Source organism: Globicephala melas, chromosome 3, assembly GCF_963455315.2.
Source record: "Globicephala melas chromosome 3, mGloMel1.2, whole genome shotgun sequence".
Classification (NCBI taxonomy): Eukaryota; Metazoa; Chordata; class Mammalia; order Artiodactyla; family Delphinidae; genus Globicephala; species Globicephala melas.
Genome location: NC_083316.1, coordinates 100994079 through 101021241, shown reverse-complemented (window position 1 = coordinate 101021241; position 27163 = coordinate 100994079). Strand labels below are relative to the sequence as shown.

The following is a 27163-nucleotide window of genomic DNA, read 5'->3' as shown; positions in this document are numbered from 1 at the left end:
TTACTCACTGAGCCTGTATTCACTCAAAATCCTTTTCTTGAAAAAGCTTTTTAAAAAAATTGTAGTAAAATTACACGACATAAAATTTACCATTTTTTACGTGTCTAGTTCAGAGGCATTAAGTACACTCACACTGTTGTGCAACCATCACCATCCATCTTCAGAACTTTCTCATCTTCCCCAGCTGAAACCCACTGAACGCTAATTCCCCATTTTCCCCTCCCCCAAGCCCCCGGCAACCACCACTCTATTTTCTGTTTCCATGAGTTTGACTATTTCAGGTACCTCAAATAAGTGGAATCATACAGTAGTCATCCTTTTGTGACTGGCTTATTTCACTTGGCATAATGTCTTCAAGATTTATCCATGTTGTAGCAGGTGTCAGAGTTTCCTTCCTTTTTAAGGCTGAATAATCCACTGTATGTATAGACCACATTTTAGCCATTTATCCATCAGTGGACACTTGGGTTGCTTCCACCTTTTGGTGGTGAATAATGCTGGCAAAAACTTGGGTGTAGAAATAACTGCTCGAGTCCCTGCTTTCACTTCTTTTGGGTATATATCCAGAAGTGGAATTGCTAAATCATGTGGTAATTTTATGTTTAATTTTTTTAAGAACTGCCATACCATTTTCCACAGAGGCTGCACTATTTTACTTCCAAAAAGCAATGTATAAAGGTTTCAAGGTCTTCACATCCTTGTCAACACTTGTTATTTTCTGCTTTCTTTGGATAGTATCCACTCAAATTGGTGTGTCAGAATCCTTACCTGAGTGCTTTATGAGCCATTATCAATTGACCAGAGTTGACAAATGAGATGAAAGCCATTTGTTATTTCTAAACTGTGATTGTGAGATTTCTATACTTTTCAAAGTGAAATGACTGAAGAATTTACCATGTGGGGATATTCACAGTGTTATTGGTGCCATCTGTATACATGGTCCACTGTTTGAAATTGGGGAGAGGAGGAGGATACCAGGAGAATGGACACCGGGGCTGCCATATGCAAATTTGCCAGGTGATGGAGGTTAGGCCTGAGAAAGACTCTGCATACAACAGCAACTGGGGGACATTCTGATATCAGCCCCAGGCAAACCATCAAATCCAAGAACCGGGGGATAAGGGAGTGTGAGGGCTGTCCCCATATCCTGGCTTAAGTGGTTAAGAGGATTTCTTTTCCTCTTCTTTATTCTGTTTTCTTCCCTCTACTCTACTTCTTTATTGGCTATGAATCCATGCTTTGAAATATCCATGTTTCATAAAAAAAGGGGAAACGGAATATATGTACAGTAAATATACATTATTTGCTTGCATGTGGATGAAATCTCTCTGGAAGTATACATGTAAACCAAGAACAGTGGTTGTCTCTGGGAGGGGAACTGGGAATCTAGGAGACAGGATGGGAGAAGACTTTTCTTTTTATATATCCTTTCATATGTTTTTATTAAAATTTTGACTGTGGAAATATATTCCATCCTCTTTCCAATGTGCATTTCTGAGGTGCTGACACCAGAAAGTTCCAACTCCTTCCCAGACTCCCTTGAAGCTGGGGATCAAGAATAAGGTTCTGCCAACTGCATGTGCTTTCATGAGCTGTAAAAGATGGAAGTGGGTGAATGCCATCTTCCTGCTGCTTTAGGCTGCGGTTGCTGACAAGCAAAGTCATGGGCGTTGAGAGGCAACTGTGGTATAGGTGGTGACAGCTGAACACTTTGTTCTAGTGCCCAGTCACCAGCTGCCTGGGTGCTGCCATGAGGTAGTTATGGTAGTAAGTTACCTCCTGATCCTACGTGCTGATCCCTGGATCGAAGCTACATGTGCTGTTTTTGACTTCAATACCTTCAGTAGCAGCCTCCCAGCTCCCTGAATTCCTGCTAAAGACAGAGGCTGTAGCTCCCCTGGCAGGCGGGTATTGGAAATTGCTGGAGCATTCTGGAAGTCATGCCTAGAGACCCACCAGGAGTTCATTCCCCTCATCCTTCCAAAAGATTCTGTAAGCACTGCTTCTTATTATTCCATTCTGCTTAAAATACCTACTGTGGTTTCTATTTCCTGCAATGGAATTGAAATGGAATATTAAACATTTAAATAAAAATTAGAAAGTCATCACTAAAAAAAAAAATTCAATTCTCAAAAAAGAGTAGTAGTGCCACCAAAGTTCTTGATAGTGTGCTACCAAAGATGCTTGGGCTTTATTTTTTTAAAAAACCCTCACTATCTTGGTAAATCAACTACTTAATGAGTACCTATTGGCTTAATAGATGAGGTAATTTAACAGTTACCTTGTCAGATTAGAAGTAAATGTCTATATGAATATGTGAGAAGGTGTGTGTGTGTGTGTGTGTGTGTGTGTGTGTGTGTGTGTGTGTAAAGAGACAAGACACAATTTATGTTTCCAATAAAATCCTGGCGGTACAAGACATATCCAAACACTTCTTGTTCTTCATTTTTATTTAACTCAAAATAGCTAATAACAAAAACATTTAAAAAATATCTCCAACACTTGACTATTCAGTCATTTTTGGTTGATGACACTTGATTATTTAGTTCTTGCTTATTTCCAGCATGTAGTAACACATCTATCATAAATAAATCTCTAAGAGTCTGCAGCAAGCTTTAAACCTGTATATTTAGATCCTAATCAAAAACCATGATTTAATTATTAGTTTTATATCTAAATATTTTTCTCCCACACAGAAGCTTATTAACTAATAACCATAAATAGGCTAGCTATTAACTGGTTTTCAAGGACATGTCCAAATGTGGCACATATATACAGGCTGCATATATGCTTTTATCCTTTACTACTCAAAATGTGAATGCCTGTAAGATGTACAGTGGAGTTATATCATAAACACATTTAATTCAGTACATGAGATCAGTGAAAAGGAAACGATAAGGAATAAGGAAAATAACAATCAATCTGGCAATTATATACCACCTATTCAATGAATGGATGCCCTCAAGTAAACCAAGATGAGTGTTGTCAGTCTGGTGTTCCCTCAGTCACTGTAAGTTCATATCTGTCTCTTAGAGGGCAAGCATCTTGCAAGGCTAAGTATCATTCTAGTGTTTAAAGTTATGTGTTTTTTCCTACAAAATAGCCCCTAAACACCAACAACTTCAATTGGTCTTCAATGGAAGAAACAGTTACCTCTTCCAACACTGGAGGAAAAACTGGCTGCCGTGGATGGAGACTTCCAATATGGTACCATTCTAAAGGGCTTTCAAGGATAATCTTGGGACCCCATTTTATCTTACGTGCCGACATTAGAAGCTAACCCCCGGATATGACGCAGCCCCACTGTAATGTAAATTAAAATGCCATGATTTTAAAAATGCCCTAATATTGTCAGTATAATTTCATTCCCAGTTTAGTTCCTTCCTCACATTTGGCACAGTGTGTTTCTGTGATGCTCTCCTGGTGCCAGCACTTCAGAATGTTACCCATCACTGGCTGAGAAAAATCTCATGATGAAAAGATTAGTGTGTCATAAAATCTGAACAAAACAGCTACCAAAGTTGATCAGTCTCACCATGATTCGGGATAAGATTTCCAATTAGCAAACGGTGTGACTGAAGCAGAGAGTAACTGTTTTGCTACGCTCGGAGCTCCCAAAGATCTTTAGCTTTTTCCTGGGTTTCTAAATTGGCAGCTACATTCTACTTCTTAAACACTTGGCCTTAACCTCAGCACCGCCCTGGTTCGGTTTCTATTTTTAAAAGCACCATTCTAATGGAAATGTCCCTGCTCTGAATTAAGCTGCCGCTGTGAATTTTACCACTAGCGAGAGCCATCATGTCATAGAGTTTAGGTTAATTTGGTAGGTATCGATTTCCTTGACTACGACTTCGAAACTTGCTTCAGCTTCTTCTAGCCATGGAGGATTTCTACCTGGGCTGTAGATGAGGGTAAAATATCCCATGGAGAACTCCTTCAATAACCACATTTGGAAAATCTGAAAAACAAAAGTAAAACTGCTTTTCTTATGGACATCAATAAAACACACGTGCATCTCCTAGAACGAAACAAGGTAAGGCCTAGGCATAACTCGGGGATCTGCATCACCATACAGTTTGCCCTTGTTTCGGACGTGCCATCAGTCATGCTGCTTCGGCCTCGAGCCACGTGAGTGTACCACCAGGCGCTGCAGGAATACACGGCCAGATTTGTAGCTTATTGATTTAAGGGATGTTCTAATGGTTAATGCTGCTAGGCCCCAGCTCTTTATCTGAATGTTTTCTCCCAAGGAAGATGGATTACACTGGCAATTCAATTTCTAACAAAATCTCAATATACTTGAAGGAATTCCAAGATTTCTACTGGGAATACTTTGCTGCAGTTTTTCCGCTGTGGTTTACAGTGGCGTTTAGTCCAAGTGGTCTTGAGTATGCTTGTTCTATTATACTAGCTTCTAGAGAGCAGGAGGACAGGGGCCTGCCTTCCTAACGTAAAAGGGCAGATTCCTGACAAAAGCCACACTTGTCAAACTTGAAAAATCAGCTACATTTTTATAGGAAATGCAAAGGAAATTCAGAGGTGTATGTTATGTTGTATCTCAGTTTAGTCATCACAGCAGGTAAAATAGGAACAGATAAGTTGAACAGGAGAACCGATCTATCACACGGTTCAGAATTTTCATTTATAAACTTTAGTCTGCACATAATTATATCTAGGATTTAAATAAATATAGTGATTATATATGGAAATTAAGTGGCCCAATACTTTGAGCTTCCAAGTAATATGTTCACTGATTAATTCAACCTCTACAGAGTACCTACTACATAAAACCACTTACAAGGGGATTGGACCTCATCAGGCTCTTGGAGGAGAGGGCTCAGGAGAGGGCGCTGACCAGGTGGAAAGTCTGTGGCAGGCAGGAGCCTGAGGCTAGTGTAGCAAGTGGAGTGGCTGTAAGGGCAGGGGGGCAATTCAAGCCTGGTAAGAATGGACAGGAATTCTGGCTTTATCCGAAAAGCAGTGAGAAGCTACTGAGGGATTTCAAGCAGAGTGAGACAGCAATGAGTTGTTTTGAAAAGATGACTGTGGCTGCCATTCAAAGAGCGACTGGAGCAATTTCAGAGTGGTGATGGATTGGATGGTAGTAGTGAGGGATTTCATAACAGTACCTACTTAACAGGCTGTTGTAAAAATTGATGAATGAAACAAAGTGCTTGGACCTGAACTTGGTACATCGTAAGGACCAGCTATTATCACATGCCAAGCACTGCCTAATTACTGGGAATTTAAGTAACAGTGCCTGCCACGGAACTTACATGCTAGTCAGGGAGTCAAGTGAATAAACAAATAAAATGTGTTTTTAAAATATCTCCAATACGCAAGTACTCAATTACTTTTGGTTGATCACACTCACTTGATTTCTTAATGTTTGCTTTTACCCAACATGAAGTCACATAATTTTTAATAAAACATATCTTTAAAAGTTTGCAGTGGACTTACACCTACATACTTAGATACCAATCAAAAGCAATGACTCAGCTAAGTTAATTTTAATTCCAAACACATTTCTCACACGCAGACGTGTATTGATACCAATAGCCATAAATGAAGCTGTTGATTAATTTTCAATAAAATGCCCAAATTAGACATATTACACGCATCAGCATATATGCATTTATCCTTTACCACTCAAAATATAAGAGTCTGCTTAAGGTTAGTGATATCATAAGCTTATTTAGTGTAAACATTTTGATCCAAATCAGTAAGTTCAGCAAAAAGGACAAAAAGGAAAACAACATGAAATACTTTGGGTAATTCTACAGCACTCTAATAGGTCAAGCAGTGGTTTAAAGGCAAGGAGAAAAAGTAAAGCAGGGCACGGGGCCAGAGAGTGATAGGGGAAGGGAAGGTGAAGAAGGACCTTTGTGCAAAGATGCCATTTGAGTGAAGTGGTGGAGCAGCCAGCTGTGAGGGTGTCTGGATGAAGAGCAATCCCACAGAGGGAACAGAGCATGCCCAGGCCCTGTGCTCACCGTCCAGCAAGTGCTAAGCATATGCCAGATGCTGGAGATTTAGAGGGTGAAGGTGACAGAAGGAGAGAGAGAGAGAAGGCAACACAATTTGTGATCATTGTTCTAAAGGAAGCAAATAGGGCGCTCTGATAAAAGTGAATGGAATAGAGATATTTTATAATGAGTCCACCAACGAGTAACTGATGAGATAATCAGAGGTCTTTTTTTTTTTTCTCATCTGTTACAGTTTACTCCACTCTAAACTGGATTTTGGCTTCATTCCATGTATCATTTGATACAATGTCCATCACTGCTTAAATTACTCAGAAAACTGCCCTTGCCTTTGCTTCCCTTTGAGAGGTGATGAGAAGGAATGTGATTTGGGAAAGGTTTTGCTGGTTTTCATTTATTTTTATAAACATCTATTGTGAAGCTTAAAAAAAAAAGTAAGGGGGTGGAGGGGCTCTTGGAGGCTACTTGAAAGGAGAGCCAGCAAAGGCTCCCTGAAGATGCACCTGAAAGAGGAGAGGGCCAACAATGTGTGAGGACAAGAGGGTTCCAGGAGGAGGAAGCAGCAAGTGCCCTGCGGGGAATGAGTTCAGCGCATCTGAGGCCCAGAAAGAACTGCAATGTGGCTGGACCAGAGTGTGTGAGGGGGTCCCGGCAGACACGTGGGCCAGGGCCAGCCCAGGGCGGGCCTTGTCAACCACGGTGAGAGTCTGGGGCTCACAGAGAGGGTTGGGATGGAAAAACAGTATTGTGACGCAGCTGTATACTCAAGGCCATCAAGGCCACAGCAAGGGGATTGTTCCAAAGAAAGTAAAACGAGAAGAGCAGAGGGTCTAGGACTGCCTTCAGGAGAGCTGCCAGAGCCTGGAAGAAAAGCAGGAAGGTGGGAAAGCCAAGGGGAGATAGTGTCTGAAGGAGGGGAACGTGGTCACCAGTGGCTAAAGTTAATGAGAGGTCAAGGAGGAGGACTGAGAAAAGTCCACGGAGTTTAGCCACACTGCAGTTGCTGGGAACCTGAGCCAAAGTTATTTTGAATTCCCCAGAAAACTCAAAACGAAGGCCAAAAAGCATATGCTAAGAGAAGAATGTTTTATTTTTAGCATTTTATATGAAGAAAGTGTTTAACTCAGAATTTTAAAGACAGACACTCCTCTGATTTTTATGGGTGTCAATGTATCTGTGAAGGTACTTCCAGATTCTGTACCTGGAACAGTTAAGAGGCCTTAGAACACGAACATGTGATGCAAGTAAAATTTATCTTTAAATTAAATGCTGAAGAGTTGCAATAATGTAGCACTAGTATAATACTTCTAAGACAATAGGAATCTGATTTATGACATGGGCTCAGCCAAAGTTCCACAAAAGGAGATGTAGTGGCTGGCTCTCTCATACTTCGTTCCGTCCTTTACATCAAATTCATGATTGACATTTACTCTCAAGGAGGAATCCCCTTTCTGTGCAAGTTGCTCAACTACATCAATATTCTACCAATGATCCATACCTCTTATTCTTTCTAACTCCAGACATTCGCCCCTGAGGCTCTTTCCCAGAAAGTTCCTCCCGTTCTTCATGGTCAAGCCAAGTGCACAGCACATGCTGCTTAAGAAGCTGGATGAATTGGATTTAAGGATCATAAAATATCTTCCCTCTTCCAGGAAGCATCGTGGCTACTCCAGTCCACAGTGATCGTTCTACTCTCTACACTTTTATAGGAATTTCAGTCAAATGCTTAAAATATCTGAGCAGAAACAATACCTGGAGAAAGTACTTGTGGAACCATTTTTAAAAGCTAGTAAGACTACTTCATAAAACACTGCCCCATACAGAGTGAAGTAAGTCAGAAAGAGAAAAACAAGTATCGTATATTAACGCATATATGTGGAACCTAGAAAAATGGTACAGATGAACCGGCTTGCAGAGCAGAAATTGAGACACAGATGTAGAGAACAAACGTATGGACAACAAGGGGGGAAAGCGGCGGTGGGTGGAGGTGGTGGTGTGATGAACTGGGAGACTGGGATTGACATGTATACACTGATGTGTATAAAATTGATGACTAATAAGAACCTGCTGTATTAAAAAAAAAAAAAAAGGAAGTTCATTTGGTTGAGATAAAAAGACCACTGCCCACTTAATCTAGACTAGGTTACATCATGAATATTTGTTAAATGCAACATCTTGTTAACATAATATCAACTAACACACCAGGTATATTTCTTACACATGGGAAGCAAATGTTAAAGAAAGGGGATTATTCCTCACTGAAGGGATTTTATAGAGAAAATACTACGAGACCATATTCATGTGTGGTTGTATAGCAAAGGCAGCTTTCTTCTAGAACGTCCCTCAGCAGAGCGGGGCTGTGTCCTAGTCGGCCTTCTTTAAACTGATAGCTAAGTGGGTGATCTGAGCACACAAGCATCCCTGCCACAGAGAACAGTCCCCTCTCTCTTGCTGGTGATAAGGTTTTATTGTCAGAATGTAGGAATGGTGTCCATAGATAATTTATCTATTGCTATTTAGCTGCTATGCTATTTAGTTACTCTCAGAAACAAAGGCTGAAAATTCACTATATGCAAAGAGCACAGAAGGAGAGATTAGGCAAAAAGGGATCCACCCACCAGACCTGTGAGACTGGGCAAATCAGGGACCTCCCTGAGCCCCAGTTTGCTCAGGAGCGAATGATGATACCTGCCCTGCCTATTTCATGAGGTTGTTAAGGAAATTAAATGAGCTAATGTCTGAGAATGTACTCATGAAGAGCTGCATATCAGAACACTTTGAGAGGGACTCTGAATCATTTAAATTTCTAGGCACAAAGAAAGGACTCAGGCTAAAATACCAAATTACATTTACGCTTAAATTAATTCATTATACTTAAAGATACAACTTTAAAAATGTGTATCTGACTGTCAAAGATGCTGTAATCTAAATGGAAATGGAGATACACATGCAATGTATATACATAGCTTTTGGAAAGAAGCATTTTAAAAAAGGACCGGAACCTTGGATTCAAACCCTAGATAAAAACCAGCAGAAGCCAAAATAACACCACCCCCAAAATTAAGGACAATAAATCCCTTTCCCTCTTATTACTCTAATTCGAAACAGTCTGGCAAGAGAGAAAGAAAAATTACATTTCCTCCTGAAAGGCCTGCCCCAATTAAAATTCTGAATGTCTCTTACACCAAGAGCACTGGTTTATTGGCAGATTATTAAGCCCTGGCCAATGTCACTCTGTTAGACCTGTATTAAAAACGTGGTTTATGTGGTGTAGGGTCAGATCAGTAAAGAGCTGTTAGCAGATGACAGGTTTGATTACCGCTGGCTGCAGGCAAGACGTATGGATCCCTGAGGAACAGCAGCACCGGCTGGTGGGACAGTTTGCTGGAAAGGTCAAGAACAGGCATGTCAGCATCAGGGGACGATGGTAAACAGAAAACACTACAAACTAGCTTTGAGGGGATCAAACTGCTGTGCGGGGACACCTCAAGGTTTATGTATCTAACGGTACGGGTGAATAATAGCAAGCAGAGCTGGAGGAACAAACCAGCAGTGCGCTCATCTTCTAAACATGTCTTTGTGGAATTTGAAGCAGATATACAATCTATACCATAAATCACTGCTGCAAAGTGATTTTTTTTTTTAAATCTTGTAGTACGATTATTGATGAAATGTATTCTTATTACTTGTATGAAATCATGTAGGACTTTATTCCTCTAGCCTTAAATAGAATGGTTACTTCTGTAACTTCCCATCAAATATTTATCATCTTAAAATCAACTTTCTAGCAAAGGTTTTCAAGAAAACCTTGACTTGAAACAATTAGATGATGGTAAGTAAATGTTTAACAAAACCTTAGTCTTATTCTTGGTTTGTATAACTCCTGACTGAATGGTGTTCGTTCTTACCTTGACTCTTCAGATTCTGTCTCGTCAAAAGATCTAAATTTTTTTTAAAAAAGAAAAGAAGACCATAAAAGTTGGGTCAGTATTTATGTCAACAAAGGAAGAAATAGCCAGTATTCTTAGAGCTCTGAATTGGGAGACATTTTGAAAAGAGACTTAGGTATTTTCCCAGTCACAGCATGGCTGATGCCTCATTCTAAGGAACCCCAAGGCTGCAATATTCTTGAATTTCAGTTTTCCTGGAGATGACTCAGAAATCCTATGGTTTTGCTTTTGGACTTATATAATGGAGAAAAGATTTCACTCATTTCATTCCCACTATCTCTTCTTAAAAAATACACAACTACATATGAAGCCCAACCTCCCAGCAAATGCACCAAGCTGGAACAGGAAGCACTGACCATACACATGACTTGGTGAGTGCGGTGTACGATTCTTGTTCTGAGGTGACTGAAAAGTGGCCCCGAGTAAACACTGCTGGTGAGGGAGCTGTGACAGGTGTTAGCCTCTCATCCAGTGGATGGCTGGGTTTTAACACAACTTTGGGTGTGGTTAGCTTGAACATCTTGTAGTTAGTGTGAGTCATTCAGGCAGGTCTGGAGGCAGCAAGAAAATGGATAGAACCCTCTCCCCACCTTGGATCTGCAGAGAGTTTGTGATGACATGGTTCTTTGTAAATAGATTTAACATGTAAGAGATGTTGCCGACTGCCTTCGGAGGCCAGATCAACACAGGTGCCCAGAGCTGGGCGAGTGGCTCGTTTCAGAGTTAATGGTTTAGGAGAACTTTTCCCAGTTGCTGCTGGTATCAGATGTCTGGTTTCTTGGTAGAGAGGGGTTAGGATCTGCCGCCCCCCCCCCATTTAGAAGTTCCTGAGGGAGAGGCAGAAGGACAGTGGGGAAAGAGCTTACGCCAGAGGCCTGGGCTCTGCCAGCTCCAAGGTAAGCGACCTTAGGAAAGGCACTTTACTCCTGTGTCTCAGTTTGCTCAACTCTAAAATGAAGCGAGTTGGATAAAATCACTTCTAAGATCATTGACAGCTTTAAAAATGATATGAATGAATGTGCCAAGGGGATACAGACTTTGCACAAGTATTCACAAATAAACATTAGTCTCTAAATAAGCTATCTAGATTTATAATTCCCATCATGTAACACCATTCCATATAAAAGTATAATTTAAAAAGTCAATTCTTCAAGTTTAAACCTGAATTAATGAGTGTTGGTCACCTGGCCACAAGACTCAGGAGCAATTCCTTTGACTACAAGCAGGGGGCGAGCGAGTGCTGTCCCAAGCCAAAAGAATGGGTGTGGCCAGGTTGGCCCTCCGCACCACCTGTGTTATCTGTTAGGCCAATAAGTGATTGAAAAGTAACTTAAGATACATGTCCAATAGGTAAACAACTCTTACCCACAGCTCTCTGCCTTTGGTAGAGAGGGCAAATGTCGCACATTTAGGAAATCAAGGAACAGTTTGGGAAGTTCTTCGTTTTCTAAAATGACAGCCTGTGAAAGCAGAAAACAATTAGAAAGTGAAGTTTGCTAGGCGATCAATCAAATAAACTATTTTGAAAAGTCATAACCATCCATCAAAGTTCTTACCAGCATTATTACCCAAAATCAAAATTACCCATTTCACCCACCAAGATTTGAGGCCAACACACACGTTATTCAGTGTCAGCAAATGCTCCATTTTATCTATTCTTTCACCCAAGCAGCCATTATAGAGCATCTACTATATATACTTCAGATGCTGACGGGCGGCAAGACAGCCAGGCGCCAGGGAGACACAGTTCCTGCCTTCATGGAGGTACTAATCCAGAATGAGTATTTAAAAAACCTGGGAACATCAATAATACTGCTAAGAGAGTTACATCAGGTTTTCCTTATTTAGTGATAAAGTGATCTGAAATTGTGTGTGTGTGTGTGTGTGTGTGTGTCTATCTACAAGAAACCACTACTGTTCAGGAAATACTATACACGGCTTTTTTAACTGGAAGATTTAGTCAAGATCCTTCAGCTAACACCTGTTTCAGCAATAGGATCAACTGACATTTATTGCTATTTGGACAGCTCCACTTAAAGGGTCAGTAACAGTTTCACCACTAAGTGTAAATCAGTGTATATGCTGAAAAAAAAAATCTATAGAGTTCTTCCATTTAGGGAGCTCTGCTAAATGGCTGCCATAATGGCATAACCATGTCAGTTCTCAGATACCCAAATTATGCAATTTCAAGGAGAGATCTAATAGAGAACGGTAAGAGTGCATTCTCATATATATTTAGTTTTGAAAGAGTCTGCCAGAGCAATGACTGTACATTTGCTCCCCCCGCCCTTTTTTTTACAAAGACCACGGGAAAAGCATCAGACGTTGTGCAATAATCTCTAAAATTAATGTAACTATTCTTAAGGGTCATTTTTATAATTTACCATGGCTTTTTTCCCCCCAGTAAGTACATATTATTTAAAAAACAATGAGAATTGATGGACATATATACACTACCAAATGTAAAATAGATAGCTAGTGGGAAGCAGCCGCATAGCACAGGGAGATCAGCCCGGTGCTTTGTGACCACCTAGAGGGGTGGGATAGGGAGGGTGGGAGGGAGGGAGACGCAAGAGGGAAGAGATATGGGGATATATGTGTACGTATAACTGATTCACTTTGTTATAAAGCAGAAACTAACACACCATTGTAAAGCAATTATACTCCAATAAAAATGTTTAAAAAAAACAAAAAAAAAACAATGAGAATTGATGCTGAAATGTCATTCACTCAGCTGATCAGGAACAGCTATGCAAGGTGATGCAAAAGATACACAACACGTGAAAAAGGTCAAATTGTGTGTTTCTTGTATACACATAATTCTATATAATGTATTGTTTTCAGCCATAATTTACATCTGGAGCTGCCCATTTCTCACCATGCGTTGGAATTCTGTTACTCAGTTCAGGACATATAAATAGAATAAGCTACTACAGAGATCACCAGTGCTAGCACACTGACCTCTGTACTATACTAGTGCTCAACCATCCTGCTGTTCAGTTCCTAGAGAGGGGTAATCTGGAGATCCAGCCTTGTCTGGGGCTCTTACTATTCCTTACATGGCCATTGTACCCACTGAAGTTTAAGAAATAAAAAAGAGGAAAATAAAGATATCTGGGGTAATACTTTATTTGTTAAACAAATATTTACGGAGCACCTATTATGTTAGGCACTGGGATATGGCAGTGAATACTACAGGTCAGTAGAATGTGGGCTGGTGGAGAAAATTAGTGATAAACAAGTAAACACACACATAAGTTAAACTTGCCTTAGAATACAGTGACACAGAATCTGCACTCTCTAAACGCCTTCCCATCCATCCCTCCATCTTTCTAAAATGTTTACTTTTTTCTTGATTATAAAGTAGAAAAATGAAAAATTCATAAAATGGAGAGAAAAAAAAACCCCTCCCCTATCCAGGGGCATTCTTCCATTACTATTTCTGTTTCTTTCCTTCAATCCATTTGGCTTTCATCTAAATTTTTATCTATCCGAGAATATTTTTGGGGTGCCCAGAAGGTCATTATTTCAGTGTCCAAAATCAAAAGTTCTAGGAATCATGATACATATGAAGTTCGAAGGAATTGTTTTTGCCATAATACAAGTTGCAGTGATTATCAGCTTGTACTTGTAGATATCTATTCAAGAGGATAATACCTATTTGAATAATAAAGCTTAATGTTGTAACAAATACAGAGCTGTTCACCCTGGCAATAGTTTTAATTATGTGAACAAGTGGTAGCTTTCAGATTAAAAAAAACAGCGGAGGGGGTAACCATTATCTCCACCCCCATCTTTTAAAATAAATTAAATCAATAACAAGTGTGGGACACTTTTAATGACCTGAACTACTTAATTTCCAGGATCTTTAGACATGTCATCCATCACTGCAGCATGGAGGAAGACATCTCTTGAGTGTTCGGTGGTGGTGGGGGGGGGTTACTTTCGTTTTATTAATGCAAGATTTAGGGAATTTTAACAAGGTGAATTGTTTATTTGCCTTGACAGATTGGCTTACAACGCACTGACTACATCTACAGCGTGATCATTAATGACAAAAGACAGGCAAAAAGCTGTTTACACTGCAACACCGGGACAGGAATTAATCCTGCTCAACCTCCCCAGAGTACTCCAAATAGATGTTCATGTTGTTTTAGGTCAGATATACTAGAAAAAAAGAATATCGAAAACTTCAAAAATTTGTGAGCCTTTTTGTTAAATTGTTATTCGCAAATAATATTTCCTATAAAACAATGACCAATGTGGATTTCAGGATTTACAGTTGTAAGAAAGCAGCACTGGCGGGGGGAGGGTGTTAGTCAAGCTTTCGGTTATGCGGAGGGAATATCTCCTAAACTGTGCTAAGAAGGCTTGTAAGAAAATAATTAATACTTAAGCCCAGAGACAGAGTATAATAGAGTAGAATTTACCTAATTTAATACATATGTATAAGTGAAATGACTGTCATTAGTTAGTACAGAGATGCAACAGAGAAAATGTATTAGGTCAACCAAATCTTTTGGTTCAGAAACACATGACCACGTTCCATGAGTGACCCATCAGTGAAGTGGGGCCTCACAACTGTTTCATTTAAATCCTCTTCAGTTTCTTGAAAAGCTTCCACTCAAGAAGAACCACTCCTTGACGCTGCACCCTGGGCCATCCCACATGCTTGGGACCCCGGTCTGGTCTAAATCACCGGACCTATTCACTAGATAAGCTTTTGATTAAAAAAAAAAATAATAATAATAAATATATATATACAAACAACATTTTAAATATCAAATAATATTTCCCTGTTGTTTTAGCTTGCTTATCTTTATTTTTGATTTATCTTCAATGGTAAATTGAATGGTCATTTTCATTCTTTGCAGAGGCAAGTGGTGTAGTGGAAATATGTAGTTTTAGAGCAAGACCTGGGTTTGAGTATCTCCTCTGTCTACCTTAAAGGTCATTGTGAGGATCAGGTGATGTCTCCAAGAGTCTCTGGCATGCAATTAGCATTCGATAAATGTTAATTCTGTTTCCTTTGAACTTTTTTGTTGTATCAATTCTCAACCATCTATTTTATTGGTTTTGGAGGTTTGGATTATTGTCTATCTAACAAACAGAGCTTCTTAGTCCTCTACAATTCGTGGATCCCTTTGAAAATGATGAAAGCTGAGAATCTTGCTTGCTGAAAAATACACACACATATATAATTGTGCTGCCAGTGGTAGGGGGTCCAATAGGCCCCTGACAGCCCAGCCAAAGATGCCTGCTTGTAGCTCTGATGTGGCAGCAACGCTGCTGGGCACACTTTTCATTTGGCCTGGAGCCTGAAGCACTGCTGGGCCCATGCTGGATGCCAGCTCCCCAAAGGACACGCTAGCCTTCTTGTTTCAGTTTTCTACCTCTTTGTCAATTAGAACCCCGCTGGAGTGTGTGCTGCCTTGCTATTAGAATTCATGAGTGCTTTCAGCTTTAGGCTGTGGTTGAAAATATTTGTCTGGCCGTGTCTGGTGAAGGATTTTTTTCTTAAAGTCCAAAATCTACTGCTGTACCGGATTTAGAAAGCAGTTCATATTTATGGCTTCTACGTCTTCTAAATATAACTCTAGAATTCAATAAGCTGTGGTGTTGAAGGTTCCCAAAGTTAGCAAAAAAGGAGGGAAAGTAAGATTTAAACTCTATTTCTACAGAGTACAGCTGATGAAGCACTAGTATGCCACACCTGTTATGAGATGGGCATTTTTGAACCACTGGGCAGTGATAGGTCCCAGGCCTGGTGCTTTCTAACTGATTAACTAATTACTCTGATGGTAGAGTCCTGACACTGCATGCAAGTTGGAATGCATGGCTGGGTAGCTAATTTACACAGTAAAACGTCAGAATTCAAAATGAGCATAACAAGTTGAAGAAAAAATTGGAAATAATCCCATTAAATCTTACAGGTTAAAGTACTGAGCCAAATACTGTAAGAGGCAGAATTAATTAATCTCCAGATGCAAGTTGGAGAGTAGGTCACAAGTGCTGTTGGTCACAAGTGGTAGGTCAGCAAGAAAGTCCTGCTTCCACAAAGGTGTAAAATGAGCTGAGCAGTCCTCTCACTCCACTGAAAGCAATATTATTTAATCCCCAAGTAAAGGGAAATGAGAATAAACTCAGGAAGAGCTAGAGGCAAGCAATGAAAATGGCTAAAAGATTAAAATAGTGTCCATATGAAGAAGTCACTCAACAGTGGGTACCAAGCATGGAATGAGGTGGTGGAGGACCAAGGTGATAATGTGGTCTTTAAGTTAACTAACCATTCTGTTAAGGAGGGTGGCAGTTTCCAAAGCTGCTGGAACAAGAAGAAACTACTGTCCAAACCAGCAGAGAAGGAATCTATCTCTAGCTGAAGCCTGTGCCATAAAACTAGGAAAAGTGGCACATGCATGGGAAGAGTAGGAATCATAAGAGCTTCTAAATATCTGGGTTCTGAACATCTTTTAGTTGCTCTTTCATACACATGCAGACTGGAGATGCTACAGAATTAACAGAAAACCACAGTCATTTCCAGCCAATTTACCACTTAGGAAGTACACAGGCTGAAAATCAGGTTGTTATCAAGATGCACAAAGGAAATGGGGCTAAATCAAAGAACTGTAACAAGCGTGTGATACATTATGTAATAGACTTTGCTAAGACTATATCCAACTCTGATAAATATTAAAATGGGCAATTGAGTATACCTTGTAAGAAGAAAAAAATAATTATTATTCTTTACAACCATGTTACTCAGTTACAGAAGAATAAATAACTTTCCTTATTATAGACCAGAAATATCACTCTAAAAAAAGAATGGAAAAAAATTCTCTATGAAAATATTTACCAAAAAATTGCCTAAAGGGAGCAGAGAAACAATAGCATTGATAGCAGCATCCTTCTCCAGCTCAATGTTTACTCCAGGAGAAATGTCTCTTTTATTGAAAAGGTGCAATTATCATCATGTAACAGAAATCACAAAATCCCGATTTTTCTACATTATCAGCTTTATAAAATCATGTTCCCAAAGGATACCATTGATTAGTTGCACATGTTCTTTCTGTGACATCCCAAATACTTAATTGTCAGTTATCTTTTCTTCTTCAGTAAGTAAAATGTAGTCACAAAATTACAGAGGGACCTGTTCTGCCTTAACCTTCGCTAGATGCCATCATGCAGTGGAAAACACTGGTAAAATATCACAGGATAACGCCGTCCGGAAAGGGAGACATATAAACACTGTAATGATTTCCCATGAGTTTCCATTTTAGAAAATTGTCACTAAGGCGAGCATAAACGGTGACATATCTCCACCGAGGACACGGTGAAATCGAACGCTGGCATTCTAGTTAGGTCCAAACCTACCCAGCAGCCAATTATAACAGGAACGGAACATCTTGCTGAAAACTTGGACAAGACCACTTTGCTAACCTTCCAAGATCACTGCACAAAGCTGCGCTGTTTTCACTGATTTGATCCTTTTATTCTCTTTTCAAAACATTAAAAAAAAAAACCCACCACATTTCTTCCCATTGTCTATCAAGGTTTTTTAACAACTGCAAGGAACCGCTCAGTCACAAAAGCCAGGGTATTGAACTAAGTCGGGAGGTTTCCAAGAGTCCTGAAAGCTCTTTTCCTATTCCACCTTGTTTGGTTTGAAATGCCTGATGGTTGAGGTGACAAAGTTCATGACAGTTTTTCCTCTCTTCACCAGGAAAGATGCTTCACACCACACCTGCTTCAGAGGTGCAGCTAAGAACAGGGAGGGAGAAAAATCAATACCTCCTCACGGCAGTAAGTGGGCTGCCGTGTCCCTGTCCTCTGGGAACAAAGCCTACCAGCTCACAGAGGCTTTGCTGTCCTCAGTCCTCCACTTACCCTTCCCCAGCACTTGCTCACAATTTCACAAAATGAACCACAGTAAGGTTACCAAAGGAACACTTTTTTAAAAAGTCAGCTGGTAAATGGATCTAACGAAGGCTCATGACCACCTAAAAAATAAAAATCAGATGTGCTCTGAAGAACCCAGTGTACCACGCATCCTTCTTTGTGTGTGCCACCCTTCCCAAGACACGTCTCCTCGGTGTCTGGTGAAAACTGCACCATTCATAGATTCAAATAGATATCTGCTATCATTTCACAGGGCTTTACAGACTATCTTGCAAGAAATCTGAGGACTTGCACTAAAAGCTGAAGGCTGCTGACAAGGGCCCATTTAAAATGGTAAAGAATCTGTGCAAAGAAACAAACTCATTTGGCTTCAGAAAGATTTGACAGAAGAAATCTAATTTCTGATAATATGGCTAAAAAGATAAAACTAACCATGGAACAATAGCAACTGGAAAACCAACCATCTTTTGAAGTATTTTAATACCAAAATTTATGTCCTCTGTGTTTCTGGAATATCTATTCATAAAAAAGACATTTGTTTACCAGGTACTAAGTACAACCACTGGCACAATGGGGAACCAAACAAACATGGTCTTGTCCTCCCAGGACTTACAATCTAGTGGGGGAGATGGATGGTTTTCAAATAATCACAGTGATGAATGTGAGATTACAAACTGATATAAGTACCTTAAAGGGAAGTAAATCCCTTCTTTAAGCAACAGTAAAAAAAGCACCCTATTAACCTGTGAAGTACTAACAAAGCTTCCCTGGGAAAGTGACCCTTGGGCTGGGAGTTGAATGAGCTAATAGGATAAAGGGAGTGGGGTATTTCAGATGCAAAGCACAGCACACTGTTCAAAACACAATGTGTTCAAAGACTTGTGGAAGGTGGAAGCGTGGCATTAGGAAAACTGAAAGGCCAGTGAGGCTGTGCCTGAGGAAACAATGAAGCTGAGCAATAAAGTAGGAGAGCCTGAGCTGGAGAGGTGGGGCAGGACTTCTGCGTCATGTGAAGGATGACTTGTATTTTGACTACAACTGGAACAGCAGTGGTGTTCCTCGGATCCAGTGACTGCATTATAGCCTCTCTTTGGCTGTCTCTAAACAGCCTCTTAATCTACTGAGTTAATTTTAACCATTAGATTTTCATTTCATATTTGGTTCCTTTTCAAATCTGCCTGTTCTGCTTTTCTTAGGTTCATGATCTTTTCTTATGCTTTCAATTATTTTAGACATTTTAATTTGGGATTTCCATTCAATTGTCCTTTTACTTGAACTTCTTGGGATTTAATCCTGTTTTTGTGTCTCTCACTCATAGCTGTTCATTTTCTTCTGTTTTGTAGTTTAGGTTCATGAGCTCATCTTCTGCAGGGCTTTATCTGTGGGAAAGGCTAGGCCAGGTTCAGGGAATGCCCCTCCCCACCCCCACAAGTGGTTTTGCTTCTGCTCTGAGGAAGTACAGCCCTGAATGAGATGTAGTCAGCTTTGTGAAATGATATATTAATTTTCTAGATTGGAGGCATGAGATCATGCAGATACAGAAACTATAAACCCTAAACTCTCATGAAACATGGTTGAGAAACTTTGTTAGGAAAACTTTTGTCCATATTCAATGGATTTTCATAGGCCAATGGTCTCCAAAGTGGGTTACAGAGATATGGAGAGTTAAATAAGATAATTAATTGTGATTCAGAAAAACAAATGTTAAAAAAGATTGAAAATATATAAGAAAAAGATTTAAAATAAAAAATAACAAAAAAATAAAAAAACTATCTTTTCTAATTTTTAATGGATTTATAGCAGTACATGTATAAAACATTATTAAATATGCATATATTGAAGTATTATGCTCAACTATTTTTTGATAAGGATATACAGTCCTAGGTCAATAGACTATTACTCTGACTACAGTGCATAAAGAGTTTATAAGAGCCAGTAAGGCCCAATCTATCGAAACAACACTACTGAAATAGTCTACCTTAGCCTTGGTTATCCTTTTACTAGGGTATAGCTCTATTATTAGAAATGCCCTTCCCACCTCTTCTCAACAGGCCAACTCCTACTTCTCCTTCAAGTTTCAGCTCAAGTGTTACCTCCCTTAGAAAACATTCCTGAGACCCTCAGGTTGGGCTAAGTTATCATTTTTTATGTGTGAAATAAAAGAATCATTTTATGTGATGTGATGATTAATACTGGACTGAGTCATATTAACTTTCAACAATTTTAACCTACCACATAAGGCAGTTTTCATATAGTTTATAACAACAATATTTATTTAACACCTGGTCTGTGCTGGGCTCTTTATCTTATTTAATTTTCACAAAACAATGACATACTTTCATTATTCACATTCTACCTATGAAGAATTTGGGGCTCAGAAAGTCTAAATCATCTGTACAAGGTTTCTTAAAGGGTAAGGGGTCAGGCAGGACTGGAACCTAGGTCTCCCTAGCTCTAAAACTACTAATCTACAGATGTACCTATTCACTGAGTCATTCATTCATTCCATAAATATTTACTGATGTTTATGCATGCACAACAGCACTGGGCTACATAGTTTAATTCTTTTCTTAGTAAATTTTATTGGAATCCTTTATCTTTTCCGATATATATTTTTCTACTGTATTTATAAATTTAATGGAACCCATAGATAAATTTAATGGAACTACTGAAATTTAGCTCCCTTAAAATACATTTCTAATTTTCTTCGGATTTAAATTTTTGCTTAACATCGCAACTAATTCTTATAAGTATATAAAGACTCCAAGAAGAAGAACAATAAATTCCATTAATTTCTGTCCTACATTAAAAAAAAAAATTGAGGATAAAGCAAAAGCAAAGACCAAAATTATCTGGCCTCACAACATTTCAAAACCTATTTGGCAACTTCTGACCTGTTCAATTCTTCTTTGACTGGGTAAAATGCTTTAAAGCCATATTTTACATACTTTTGATCCATTTAAATTACTTAACTATATGTTGAAGAACAGTGTGGCTCAATTACACATTATAGATAACACCAGATTTATGAGGCATTTTCTTGATCTTCAAATAGAGAAAAAAAAATTCTCAAAGCAATAATAAACTAGCTACTTACCTATAAGTCAAAACTAAAATCAGGGGACTAATACATTTGAATCAAATCATGTATTACAAAGCAAACCAAAACTGATTTAGTTATTCAAACAATATGGCAAGACACCGATTGAAATACAAATTATAGAATATGCTTATGGAAGTGCTATCTTTTTACTTTAAAGAAGAAATAGAAATCAGAACTAGGCTTGTAAGATGTTGCCTGGAGAGAGCCTCTGGAGATTGGTTTTTAATGAAAGATTTACAATTAGCATAGCCTATGTGTGTTGAGGAATTGATGTTTTTGAAGTGTTTAAAGTGCTTGAAAACAATTTGCTCTCTCAAGTTCCTTAAACATGCTCCCAACTATCTACTTTATTCCTCTGATTTATTTAGCATTCTCTTTCTTCACGTACTGTGCACTTTGACACAGCTCCAGCACAGCTGAGTTTCAAGAGGTGTAGTTTAGATCAATTAGGCCTTCCGAGGTATACACATTCTCACTGCACTATAGTTAAGACATAGTGTACCGGGCAAATATCTTTTTAAAATTTTGAATGCAGACCACCAACAGTATTTTATATTTGTCCAGGTATAAGCACTGCATTGAGTCTCCTGTTTATATGCTAAAGTTATGCAACTAATGTTTTACATGAATTTAAGAACCTTGAATGAGGCTGAACTTGAAAGTTCATAGTGCATGGTACTCAGTGGGAACGCTTAGTGGGAAGCAGCTAGAGAGTGAGACAGAGACTTATTCTGAGATGCAGCAGCAAGTCCTCAGAGAAATGTACCAAAAATGAAAAGCGGCCCTTGTGGAGATGGTTCATAGGTCTAATGTTAAAAACAAGTCTATACAGGAAATAATAAAGGAAGTGGGGAAGAGGTCCTTGACCTCTTGGCTGCAACAAAAAATGCAGTTAATGAAATTGTTCACATAAAATACACAGGTGGGTTAACAGTAGCCCAAAAGGACTACACCAAGGGAGATGGAATACGACAGCATGAAAGAAGAGAGAGTGGGTCTATATGCACCTGGCTGCTAGTCACCGCATCACGTCCAAGCAGGAGCCTGTGCTCTCAGTCCATGGAAAGAACACACCTACTCTGGTCCTTCCCCCAAATCTGATGCTGAGATAAGTCCTCCCATAACTTGGAGTTAAATTATTGATGTCTATTTAGGGATTTACACTCAACAGTGAACATGGACCCTTTTCTGGGGGATTCCAGATTATACCAGCCTTCTTCTGATAGGCTCCCAGGTTTCCCAGGAAGTAGGCAGAGAATGACTGCAGGGAAAGCTACTCTACACTTAAGCTTGAATTCTCTGCCTGCCTGCTGCCACTGGAGGCTGTGGCACAGACTGTTGGTTGCCTACCCAAAATCCATGCTCCTCTTCTTCCTTATTAATGGAGCACCAAGTTTTGGTGGTGGTGGTGGTGGTGGTGGTTCTGGCAAATTGCCAAGCAAAAAAAAAGCAAATGGGAATAACAAAAAACAATGACAATAACACCCCTCCCACATTTCCCAGATTCCCCTGCCACGTGTTGCAGACCTGGCCACTAAGATGTCAGTGGAGGTCACCGGATGGGAAAGACCCAAAAAGTTCCCTAGAAGTGAACAGTCAGGCTCTGCTGGCCCTCATCTTTTTCCTCATCTATTCACCCCTTTCCCCTCCCCTCTTTCCTGGAACATGAGTGTAGTTTCTGAGTTCATATGTTACCTTGTGATCATAAGGGAAAGGCCAAAAGAATCAAAGAGATCCAATCCCTGACGATCTTGAGCTACGGAAACAAACCCCACAATTGCCCACCACCGGTAACGCTTGAGGAAATAATATGCCTGAGAAAGAGAAACCCCACTTTTCGTTAAGTCCTTTTATTTGGACCGTTACCTGTGGTAGAACACAAACCCCTGCCGATACAGACTTCTTGCCTTCACAGATCATAAAGTCCAATTTTTGGCCCAAAGAGCAGAGTACTGGGTAGAATATTTTAACAAATAGAGAGAAGAAAAGGAAAAACCCAACTCTGCTATTTACTTTTAATTCACTATTTTAGTACTGGGTAGAATACTTTAAGAAGGAATGAAGGGAGGAAGGGAGGAAGGGAGGCAGGGAGGAAGGAAGGAAGGAGGGAAGGAAGGGGGAAAGGAAGGGGAGAGGGAAGGGGGGAAGGAAGGGGAGAGAGAAGGGGGGAAGGAAGGGAGGAAAGAACCAAACCTGATATTTTTATTTTTAACTTACTACTTTAAAAAAGTCCACAACATAAAGAATAGTCTACGAAAAATCAAAAAGCCATTAGATTCACACATACATTGCAGTGTCTATAACAAGCAAGAAAAGGACAAATACGTGAAAAACTTGTCTGCCTAACCTAACACAGCAGGTGCCAAGAACACACATTACCAAATAGTAAAGAAATTAAGCATATAGGTAATGAGACTAAATAAATAAAAATGTAAGCTGATTATCCAGAAAAATATCCTACCAAATCACAGACAGTATCCCTACGGAAATGGAAAGTGTTTCATTAAACTTATTTTACAAAGGATTGTCCAAATCACTGTAAAGTGACCCAGAGGGAATAATTTGGCATTGGCGGGTGGAAGAAAATACAATTCTACTTTAACTTTTTAATCACAAATTTTATGATCTTTTAACAGCTTCCTGTTAAGAGCAATTAAAGGGAGACAGCAAAGATTTACGCTGATACTCTAGCAAGTTAAAATGACTATATACATTTTCAAGCAGAAGTTTTATATTTTGAAGATCTTAGCAGTTTGAGGGTAAAACACTAATTTATTAAAAAAGAAGAAGAAGAAAAAGCTGGAAGATGCGCCTCTTCTGAAGATAACATTTTTGGATTCACTTCTGCTCCCTGCCCATGGCTGTCCCTGGTACACAGCCTGCTGAGAAGCCAGACATCACTGGGGTTAGGCAGAGATACTGGAGAAACACAAGGGTACAAATACAACAGAGGGACCAATGCACAACCTGGACACCTTGTCAGGCCTACACACTAACCATACTAGTCTACCAGACCAACCATCCCAGGTAGTGGTCTACTCAACCATGCTTACCCCCAGCCTGGCCCAGCTATGCCCCAGGGAGGGATCCAGGGAGGCACCAGGGAGCACCTGACAGGCAAGCTCCTATTTTCTGCCAGCAAATCTTTTTCGTGTATGTTTCCCCAAGGCTCAGCTGGGTGTCATCACCTGGGGCTGGCCACTGATCAAGTGAACACTACACCTTATTATCTTATAGTTACGGAGAAATGGTAAATAGGTTGTTTCTGTTTATAAGAATTTTATGCACTTTTGGACATTTATTCACTTAAATTGCTTAAAATTAATCATAGGTAAGTTTCTTAGGTCCTCCGTGCTTCAACAAGGTCAATAATATTATCTACCTCAGAGGTTGTAGTCGTGATGAAATAAGACTCATGCCTATAAAGAAACTGCTACAGTGCCTACTGTACTGTAAGTACCTAATAAATATTATTTATTATTATGATTCTTAGTAGTAGCAGTAATTTAAGATGAACAAAAATAATCTATCACAGAAGCTGAATAATTTAAAAAGTTGATTTAAAGAAAGTACATTTTCCTATATGGTTTTACTTGTGTCATTGTTAATTTTTTAAAAAAAGCTTGTGCTTTGCATAAGATCCAACTATCTCGTAACTTCCTGGCCTCTTAATGCATACACTAATGCATGCACACAGGCCAAAATATCTGTTTTATGGAATTTTTACACAGAACTCCTTTAGTCAGATCTTTAAAGCACTATCTCTGTGGACCAATGAGGTTAGACATGACCTAGCTGTGCTATACAGAGCCCTTCTTTGCAATGGTGCTGCGCCCCTATCAGTGAAACGTCCAAATAATTGATCTGGAGATTTCTCACTTCCATCAGCCCCCTTTGACTTGTCAGTCCTCCTTGTCCAGCTTCAGATTCCATGATTGACCATCATAATCAGTTCCCTGAAATGCCTCCAACCCCATCAGGCCCCCCTCTCTGTGTGCTCAGAATCCCTCAGTTCTGGCTGAATCCTGGCATCTCTTATCCATGCCTCAACCCCAGCTGTTAACCACCACAAGAAAACCACACAGTACAAAGAAACTGGTTTCACATTAAATTCAAGGTCTTATCTACAAAATATTGTCTTGCTACTCTTCTCTAGAACAGTGGTTCTCCAACTTTAGCCAGCAGCAGAATCACCTAGAGGGCTTGTTAAAACACAGATTGCTGGGTTCCACCTCCCAAGTTTCTGATCCAGTAGGTCTGGTATGGGACCTTAGAAATTGCATTTCTGAAAAATTCCCAGGTTCCCAGGTGATGCTGATGCTACTGGTCCAGGAACCACTCTTTGAGAACCACTGCTCTGGAGGAACCACCATCATCCATTTCATACCTCCTCCTCTTCTCTTTGAATCTCCCTTACCCCTTCCTCCACCCTCCCCCTAAGCGGAGAAACAGTCTTCACACTTCCGTGAGAATACAGAAGCCACCAGACTTGATGTCCCTCATCTTCACCCCTCTCTATCTACATTACCCTTCCATCATCCTCTCTTCCTTCTGCTATAGTGGAGGAAGTGCCACTCCTTCTCTCAGAGGCCAATTCCTCTAGTTATACTCTGGCTCTCAGCCCACCTCTTGACTTTCTCAATTATTTCTTTAGTTATAACCCTTATCTCCTCTGCCTATTCACTATCTAATTCCTTCTGTCCTTCCTTCCTTCCTTCCATCCATCCATCCATCCATCCATCTTTCTATCATCTCTGCTGAATCATTCCTATCAGCTTACAAATATGCTCTAGTAACTCACAGAACAAAATAAACAAATCAAAAAAATCAGAGAACACAGCTTACTTCTCTGCTTCTTTTCATGGCATACGTTCTCATGACTGTTCTACAGATGCTGTTTCCTTTTCTTATCTCCAGTTCATCCATTACTCAACCCTCTACAAAAATGGCTTTGGTTTCCACCATTTTCAGCCTGTCAAGGTCACAGATCTCTTCTGTGTTGCTAAATTCAATGGCCACTTTTGTCCTTAACATACTCAACTTCTGAGTAGCCAGCATTCAGCCAAACAACCCCTCTCCCACTTCCTGAAATACTCCTTTCTTTGCTTTTGCAACCCTCCGGTTTCCTCCTATCTTGTTTTCACTCTCCTTTGTTACCTCTTCCTTTTCCACCTGACCTCAAAATGTTGGAATTTTTCAAGGCTTAGCCAGTCCCTCTTTTCTCCCCAGTCTTATCTGAATGTACCAACCGCCATGGATTTTAAAACCTTTATGCTGATGAGATGCATATTCATATCTCCAGGCTGGAACTTTCTTCTGGGTTCCAGACTCATAGAACTAAATACCTATTTAACATCTCTACTTGAGCTTCTTAAAGATATCTTCAATTCAAAATGTGCAAAGCAGAAATTGCTGTTTCCTTAAAAAAAAAAAAAACCTGCCATCCCCTTCACCACCTTCTTCACCTCAGCAAATGAGAGCACCACCCACCCAGCTTCCAAAGCTGAAAGCTTCCTTCCCTTCACCTTCCACATTCAGCCTATCATCAGCGTCACCTGGAGCTCCTCTCCCACTCGCTCATAAAGCTACAGACGGAGCGGTCTTCAGAGCCACCGGTGGGCCTATGCTCCTTCCCACAGCCTCTACATCTGCTGTTCCCTTAGCCTTCTTCTCATATTCGACATGGTTAACTTTCCTCAGTCTTAGGTCTTGGTCTAAATGTTGCCTCAGAGGTGCCTTCCCTGATCACTCAAACTCAAGCACTTGCTCTCATTCCCAGATCTTTTTCTTGCTCCCTTATTTTTTGTTTCCCTTATAGCACTTGCAATTATTTTATTTATAAGTTTACTTGGTTTTTGTCCCTTCAACTCCAGCTCCAAGATGGCAGGACTGAGCCTGCTTTATTCACCCTTCAACTCTGCATCCAAAACAGTGTTTTGCATGCATGAGGGTTACTCCAGAGGCAGAACCTAACACAGGCAAATAATGAGGAGGCAAATTTTGGCTTAATATAAAGAGAAACTTTGTAACTGAAGTCTCTGATGGAAGGTTATACTTTGGGAGATAACAAGTACCACCCCAGCAAATACTTTACCAAAAGTAGTTGAGGCCCAGCTGCTACAGAATGTTGTAGCAAGAATTTATAGACAGTCAGGAAATTAAGCAAGGTATTTGCTAAGAAAAACAGTAATATTGGGGCTTTCCTGGTGGTGCAGTGGTTAAGAATCCGC

The 27163-nt window shown here is 39.8% G+C and overlaps 1 protein-coding gene across 2 annotated transcripts in view; it reads right to left on the bottom strand.

Annotated features, from left to right (window-relative positions):
- Positions 1-2438: 2438 nt before the first annotated feature.
- The window catches only part of SNX24 (sorting nexin 24), a 162586-nt gene continuing 137861 nt past the window's right edge, over positions 2439-27163 (bottom strand). For both annotated transcript variants that reach the window (XM_060296147.2, XM_030869791.3), the window contains 4 exons: positions 11300-11394; positions 9893-9925; positions 9304-9368; positions 2439-3958 (listed from right to left, as the gene is read on the bottom strand). In XM_060296147.2, the coding sequence (XP_060152130.1) occupies positions 3891-3958; positions 9304-9368; positions 9893-9925; positions 11300-11394 (261 nt within the window). In that variant the 3' untranslated portion in view covers positions 2439-3890. The remainder of the gene's footprint in view (positions 3959-9303; positions 9369-9892; positions 9926-11299; positions 11395-27163) is intronic.